The 7903-nt window shown below is 56.0% G+C and overlaps 1 protein-coding gene across 4 annotated transcripts in view; it reads right to left on the minus strand.

Moving 5' to 3' along the window:
• LARP1 (La ribonucleoprotein 1, translational regulator) overlaps positions 1-3154 on the minus strand; it is a 49857-nt gene extending 46703 nt beyond the window's left edge. For 3 of the 4 annotated variants that reach the window (XR_011143923.1, XM_068959629.1, XM_068959628.1), the window contains exon 1: positions 2782-3154. Coding sequence is in view for 2 of the 4 variants with exons in the window: in XM_068959629.1 (XP_068815730.1) it covers positions 2782-3139 (358 nt within the window). In the remaining 2 variants the exon portion in view is untranslated. Of the gene's footprint in view, positions 1-1398; positions 1494-2781 lie in introns of those variants that run through there. The other variant, XM_068959630.1, reaches the window with a different exon arrangement.
• Positions 3155-7903: the final 4749 nt, after the last annotated feature.

Genomic DNA, 7903 nt, shown 5'->3' on the forward strand with positions numbered 1-7903 from the left:
AAAAAGGGGGGGGGGGGGCTTTCAAAGCCTGTAAAAGAAGTCATAGAGGGACCCCTGTATATTTGCAAAGCTGTGCTGAAATTCACTAAGTTTTTCAATAAGAAGGGCCTCCTCGTTACCTCTGGCAGGATCAGGGCTGGGAACGTTTAACATCTCCTGAACAGAAACACTGCTCTGGGAACACTTTTCTACCATGAACCATGCGTTCTCTAAGCTACGCTGAAAAAATAAAAGTTTTTGACGGTGACTTTCTAGAGTTTAAAACCCACCAATTTGTTTACACATACAAAGTAGTCATTTTTTCCTCAGAAGAGCTTCTGGAAGTCACAGCAACATGAAAATTCACCTTGCCAACATGTCTTCTTCAAACTCACACTCCAAATGTTTTTTTTTGTAAACTTTTACAAAAGTTTAGTTACAAAAGTTCTTCAAATCCTCTACCCAAAGCAGTAAAGACACGACAGGGGCCTACCAAGTTTAGAAGAACACATTCAGGCGAAGGCCGGCTATGCAAGGTCAGCTGTGAGTCTGCCTCTCGTGGGAGAGTCATGGTTATTTTACACGTTTTCTTCTCTGCTAACGAAACAGGCAGCAAAAGAAACAAAGCCCCCAGCGCAAGAGAGCCAAGCAGCAGCGTCTAGGGCAGCAGTGTATGAACCAGACATTGCTGCCAAGCATCACAAACGCACCACTAATCAATTCCATTATTTAAACACCTTCGGGAATACTGGGACACTTCTGTCAAGCCCAACAGAATTCTAGGTGTTGCGAGATTATTTCCTTACCTCACCGTAAGGCACACATGCTCCCCTTAAAAATCGCCTCCTAAGTCGCAAAGACCCCCTCCTCTTCAACTCAGCGTTTGACAGAGCTCCTACCGTTCATTCAGCCTCTATCGCCGCGTTCTCCCAGCTTTGCAAGGGGCCTGGTAACAGAATGCTGTCCTCTATGAGCTTTAAACATGAGCGTTAAAGCCTCAAATAGGAACATACAAGACAGAAAGGTAGAAAGGGACACAGAGAGCACATCTGTATTTACCTAATGTTAAATAGAAATATGTAATTTTAACAGTGAGAAACAAAAAAGATACTGTAACTCAGTAGATGTTGTAGATGTAGATGAGACACGCCATGATGACGTATGGAATAAACAGAACCGGAAAGACACCAGCCCTCAACTCCTCAGCATCCTGTATTATACAGCATTTTTGAACCTTTTGGTTTATTTCTAGGGAACGTTACTCCAGAAAGCAGCGTGATGCAGCCTCACTTTTGCGTAAAGGAGTAACGTCACCGGCTTTATGTCACGCACCAAGAGGCAAACGTAAACAGCAAACTGCTCTAGGTTTTGTTAAGTTATGCTTACATCATTGCATACGATGACAGACCAAAAACCTACCTGAACAGACTTTCACTTGGCACAATTAACGTATCCTCTATTTTCCCCATGTAAGATGACAGCTTTCCAGGTGGAAATCACAGAGCTGTCCATCTTCCAAAAACCAGTACCTCCAATGAATCATCATGTTAGTCTCAGTTCTTGCAAAACGCTAGCACATACAGTAACGAGAAATCTGACGTCATATCTGGCAGTGTTATTTCGTGTTTACAGAGGCTGACTGGAAAAATTAAGAGTCTTTCCCAAACAAGATGTTCACCGAAAACTTCCGTGTTTTCCTCTCGCACCCATGTGGAGTGAGTCGGTGCTAGGCAATCCCTCTCGGTAAAAATGACATCTACTCAACTAACAAGGAAATGGTGTTCTGCAAATTCAGCCTCCGCTTAAAACAGCGGCGGACTACAAACGCACCGTTTGTCCCGTACCGCTTTGACTCGCTCCCGCTGAACGCTGCCCGAAGCGGCCCAGCGCCGCGAGGAAGGCCCCGATACCATGACAGCGCCGCAGCGGGCACTGCTACAGAGCAGCTTTTAAGCCGCCCTGCAGCGCTCACGCCAGCCGGCGCGGAAGGGCAGAGCCGCGGCCACCCCCGGCCCACCCGCGGCCATGAATCGGCAGAGAAAGGCGCCGCCGCGGCCTAGGCGCGGCCGCGGGGGGGAGGGGGGGGGCGCACACGTGGGCAGGGCGCCGAGCACATGGGCGCCGCGGGCCGGGCCGAGCCGAGCCGGGCCGGGCCCCGCCGCCGCCTCCCGGGGCGGGGAGCGCAGCAGGGAGGCCCCGCCGCGCACTCGGGGGAAATCACATGCTCGCAGCGAGCCGGGGAAGCAACCACGTTGCCTGCGCTGCGGCGGAATGCTGGGAAGGGGAGGCCGCCGCCGCCGCCGCGGCGCGCGCGCGCACAGACACAGACACACACGCGCTCACGCGCGCGCGCACACGCGCCGGCGCTCGGAACGTTCGGAACGCGGCCGGGCCGCTGGCGCCGCGGCCCCGTAACGTTCGCCGCGGCGCCGCCGAGCCCTCAGCTCCCTCCCGCCCCCCCCCGGCCCCGCCGCCCCTGCCCCCGGCCTCGGAGCCGCATGGCCACTGCCCGGGCCGCGCCGCGCTCCCCTCCCCCTCGCCCACGCTCCGCGCGCCTCATGGCTACGGCAGGCTCCAACGCTTCCTACTTCCCGGGAGCGGCGCTCCCCCCACCCCGCACGCACACACGCCGGCCACCGGGCTGACACGCGGGGCGCCCCCCGCCCCGGCGCCGCGGGCCGCGCCGTCCCCACGCCGTGCCGCATGGCGCGGGCGGGCGGCCGGGGCGGGGTGGGGTCGGCGGCGCAGCTCCCCCCCCCTTCCTCCTCCTCTCCCCCCCCCCCCGGCGGCCGCGGCACCCACCTGGAGGCGACTGCCCGTTCACCGTCAGCACGGCCGCGGGGGCGTTCTTCGTCCACGGGTTCACCTTGGGCGGCGGGGCCTCGATGAACTCCCGGCGCCCCGCGCCGCCCGGCTCGCCGCCCTCCTCCGCCTCGGCGCCGCCGCCCGCCCGCAGCAGGCTCTCCTTCTCCTGGTTGTTGCTCTCCTCCTTCTGCTGCTTGGCGCTGGGCGGCCGCGGCGCCGCGGGGCCGCCGTCGGGGCCCATGGGCGGCTCGCCCTTCTCCCGGCCGCCGTCCTGCGGCGGCTTCAGCACCAGGGCGCGCTCCTCGGCGGGCAGCAGCGGGGCGCCGGGCAGCAGCGCCTCCACCTGCGTCGCCATCTGCGCGCCCCCGCCCCGCCGGGGAACTCCCCTCGCTCACGGCGCCCCCCGAGCCGCGCCGCCGCCCGCCCTCCCCCCCCCCGTGCCGCCGAGGCAGCCGCAGCAATATGGAGACGCGCGGGGACCACGCGACTGCCGCGGGGGCGCGCGCCGCCCCGGCCCGGCCCGCCCCGGCCCGCGCGCACGCGCGCGCGCGCCACCGGCGAGCGGAGGGAAAGGGAAGGGAGCGGAGGGGCGGGGAGGGGCGGGGCGCGCCCCCGCCCGCCGCCCGACCGGCCGGCCGCGCGCACGTGCCTGATGCAACGCCCGGCGGCGCGGGGGGCGCTTAAAGGGGCCGCGCCGCGGTGGCGCGGAGGTGGCCCGGCCCGGCCCACTCCGCGCACTGCCGCTTCCTGCCCCCCTTCCCCTTCCCCCCCCCGGGCTCCGTCCCGGCTGCCCGGCGCAGACGGCCGGGCCCTGCTTGCTGCCCGCCGGCGGCGGCTCCCGGGGGGGCGCCGAGGGCACCCGCCGCGGCTCGGCCCTGCCCGTGCCGGGGGGGGCAGACGCCCAGAGCCTCTGCAAGAAAATAGGGGAATGTGAACTACCGGGGCATGTAAGGCCTCTTGTTGTATGACTAATAAATGGGGTGAAAGCAAACGCCGTCGGTTCCCGTCGGAGGCGTCGCAGGAATAAAGGTTGTACGCCAGCATTAAATGGTCACGATGTGGTAGACAGCGAAGAAATAGGTACAGCAGTTTGGGTCGGCTCAGATTGAAATAATTCCCCCCAATGGTTGCGCCACAGTTGTGTTATGAGTTTATTCTAGGCTACCAGCAGCAGATTTGGCAATGAATAATGATCTCTCTAATGTTACTAGAAACACAACTGGGAATTTTGTTGTTAGGCAGTTGCAGCTGCCCAGCTGTAGACCGGAGAGCGAACGCTGCCGCTTGCGGTAAGGCTCGGATACTTCTGAATGCGATAGCTGACAAGTTGCTTCATCCTGAACCAAGAAAAGGGCGTGATCTCTCAGGTTTGGTTTTGTCCAACCTTCTCTTCACCTGCGGAGTCACAAAAAATAACGTTGGATCGGATGACTGCGGATTGTTTCAACTTCAGTGGAAGGTTGGCGAGAGGAAGTTTGAAACGATGGCCCTCGGTTCAGGAGGGCAAATGTGGAGGAATTAAAGTAGCTGGCTAGCAAAGTTAGCTGGTGGGAGATGGGTCATAGGATGAGTCCATCGCATGGTCAGAAAACATGAAAAAGACAAGGGTGAGTCTAGGATGCATCAGAGAAGCTCTACCCCATTACAGAGAGCGCTGATGAACCTTCCTCCGGAGCAGTGTGTATAATTGTGGTTATCCACACTCAAGGATGATGAAATGGAGTAAGTGCAGAGGAGAACTACAAAGATGATTTGGGGAGCGCAGTGTATTTCATGGGAAGAGATGAAAGGAGTAGCTTTTTTAACCCAGCAAAACCTGCATACTTTTATTTGAGGGTGTTAAATAATTGATTCATCTCCAGCTGATGGAACGTCACTCATAGCTGTCACTAATGTCCTTAGTATTTGTCCCCTAATACTTAGGGAAGGCGAGAAAGATGGTCGGAGTCCAAAGCCTGTGTATATGTACACACAAATGATATATGTATGAATGGCAAAGCATAATGCTGAACTCGCATTGCTGTCGTCATTTAGCAAGACTCGTCTAATTCACAGTGTCTCTCAGTCAGTGCCTTTTATTATTCATATCAAGCCTCACGCCGGCCTTCTCTCTTTAACAGAGAGGGCACTCCCCCACTTCTACCCAGAAATGTTCATCTAGAGGACCTAGAGTTTAATGTAGCTGCAGCGAGACATCTGCGCAAACCCCGCAGGAATTTTGACAGCATGACAAGGCACTGACAACGTCGCTTCCAGCTGATAGTGCACGGAAAAGAGTGAAAAGCTGATTTTACAGCTTGACTATTAGAAAGAAAGAAGTGGGAGAGAGACAAATGTAAGTTTAGCATCTCATTCTGAAGGGCAATAATGTCAAAGATCTGATGGATCCCTAGAGGGAGTTTCCAGCTGTCAGGGATCCTCCAGTGAGACTATTTTGGCACCTTGTGTCCCTTGGTGCCCAGCCCACAGCATGTGCAAGTCATTACTCTTAGCTTATTGCCTAGTTCTTACTTCAACTGGTGGAGTTCACGTTTCCAGCCCTGAAATGTTGTAGATCGGCAGAATGTAGCCCGAGGAAACTCTAATTCCCTTCCAGGCTTTAAAAATGCTTTTTGTCCTTCAGGATCCTCTCGACTACTCCCGTGACACAGAGCACACGTTACTGGACATCACCACATGCCGCAGCCTTAGGGATCACCAGTGTCTGTAGCATTCCCAAAACCATTTAAGACTCTGGGCAGCAAATCACAAAAAGAAATGTATATAAGTAGATTAGAAGAGATGGCCACTGGCCTTGCTGCCTGGCTGAATATCCAAAGGGGAGGTTCTGGTATCCGAGTTCACCCTCGCACCACTTACAGTTAAAAGTAATGCATGCCATGTCCCGTACCCCGTAGAGCTCAATTCCTTGTTTGCTAGGAGGTCATGAGGCTCCTCATAAGCTCAGTCCAGGAACTGCACAGTGCAACTCCCATCAATGTGGGCCAGCTTTCCTGCTAATCAGGCTCACCTATTTACCCCCTCCAAGGACTGTGTCCCTGGGTAAGGAGCGCAACCCGTTGCCAGCTGTGGCTGGCTGCAGTGAGGGGATGTACAGCCCGATGAGGCTGCCTTTCTTTCCCTCAGCTGTGGCCCTGCGTTACTGCCACTCTGTCCCTTTGGGACACCCCACGCCAGCCTTAGCTGGGGGCAGATGACGGCCCAGGCTGACCAGCTCTGCCTGCTGCGTGAGCAGGAAGGAGCCTGTGATGGGTCTGAGCCCAAGTGGCTCAAGGGCTGCAAGGCAGGAGCGAGTTAGGTGAGTCTCACGCTCCACGCTCGCTCTGTGGCAAGCCAGACCAAACCTTGTCATAGCTCTCAATGTTATAAAAATAAATTAATAGGCAAGGGGGAAGAAAGGGAAGTGTCCAAGCAAGCGTCAAGCTTACGTGCAACATTTATGCAACAGCCAAGAGGACAAATTGCCTTGCTGCCCTTGGCTAGTTGCCTCTCAAGCCCTGATCCTTTACGTGAGCTCCAGTCCCAGCCTGCTGGTGGAGGGAAGCTCCCTCTCCGGCTCTGCAAGTGAGCTGTGCTCCACACACACAAACCCAAGCTGGTGTAAACAGACTGGCAGTGCCTAGCAACCTCCACGCGTCCCACTCCTCCCGCCGTGTCCTCGCCTCTGCCAGACCGTCTTCCTCCTCGCTGCCCAGCAGGCAACATCTACTGCTCTGGTGCCTGGAATATTCTGTTCTTGGGCTCCAGGGACGAGCCGGGGCTTAGGGCTTGCTGAGAAGCAGCCAAGGAGTCGCTGCCTTTCTGTGGCACAATTCACAGGGAACAAATCCAGATTTGCTTCTCCCAGACCCAGTGAAAGCACCTGCCCATCATTCTCAAGTCTGCCGCTCCAGCTAATCTTTCACCCTAGAGGTGTCCCTGAGCCCGCCCGGGCCACGTGGAGCCGTTTCGCATGCTGCCTCCCAGCTCCCTGCTTTTTGCCTTGGCACACTACTGCAGCCAGCCGCCGCGCAGCCTCCGAGGGAGCAGTCTCCGGGGAAACTCCTCTGCTGGCATCAGCAGCCGAGGATCGGCGATTTGGGCAGGAGCTCCCAACCTCCCTTGCTCTCTCACTCTGTACAGCAGCGTACTTAATTCCCCCCTGAACGAAGCGTGGCTTGCATATTTATCACAGATGCCTGGCTGCTTTGACACTGGCTTGTAGATTTAAAGACGCGTTGGATGGCAGTCATTAACCCCTGTGAGCACCTCTAAGTCTCACCTGACCCTCAATATCCCCAGTTCTGCTTCTGCCAGGCTGATGACCTCACTTGGGGTCATGAGCTTTAGCTCAGTGTTAGCTCTTAGGCCTAGCCCGGTGCGAGGGGGCAGAGGGGAAGCCTTTTTCAGCACAGAGCAGCCGGCAGGACTGAAATACCTGTTAGCAGTATCACCCCGTTTGCGCTGGCTTATATGGCAGCCCAGCCTCCCTTCCTCAGGTTCCACTTGCCTGTTTTTGGCTGTATTCGCACAAAAGCCAAGTACTGTGTGTGGTTTTGACCTCAGTTAATAGCTGTTCCCTTTCAGCCCAATGCATTTTCCCCCTAGTCCACGTAAAACCCGGAGTAGGATATTAACAAGCCAACAAGGTGGCTGGTGTTTTAAACTGACCTACTGATGCGTTTTGCCATTTAGCTGAAGTATTTTAAACAAACACATTTACGATAACAGTCTCTGAACTGACTGGTATTTAAGAAGATATCAATATCCCTGAGGTGTTTGTGGCCAAACCTGTAGCGTTTTGCTCCCGAGTTAGATGTGCTTGTAAATAGCTAACATTAAAAAAAGAAAAAAAGAAACATTTTCCCCACCTTCATTCCCTCCAGCGGTAACATGAAAGCCAGATCTGAGCCCAGCTAGACAGCACAGGTCTTTCAATGACAGCAGCTGAATTAGCAAACAGCAGAGCTCCCCTTGTGAAGACACAAGGTGGATGTTACGTGCTTCTCACAGAGTTTCACTGCAGCGCCAGTCTGCTCCCGAGGAGTGACGGCCCATTAGCAGCTGTAGGGCGCAGGGTGTGCTCCCCACCACATCTTTTTCCACTTCAGCCGGAGGCTGTGCCTACGTTAGCGTTAGT

The sequence above is a fragment of the Struthio camelus genome, chromosome 13, assembly GCF_040807025.1.
Source record: "Struthio camelus isolate bStrCam1 chromosome 13, bStrCam1.hap1, whole genome shotgun sequence".
Lineage (NCBI taxonomy): Eukaryota > Metazoa > Chordata > Aves > Struthioniformes > Struthionidae > Struthio > Struthio camelus.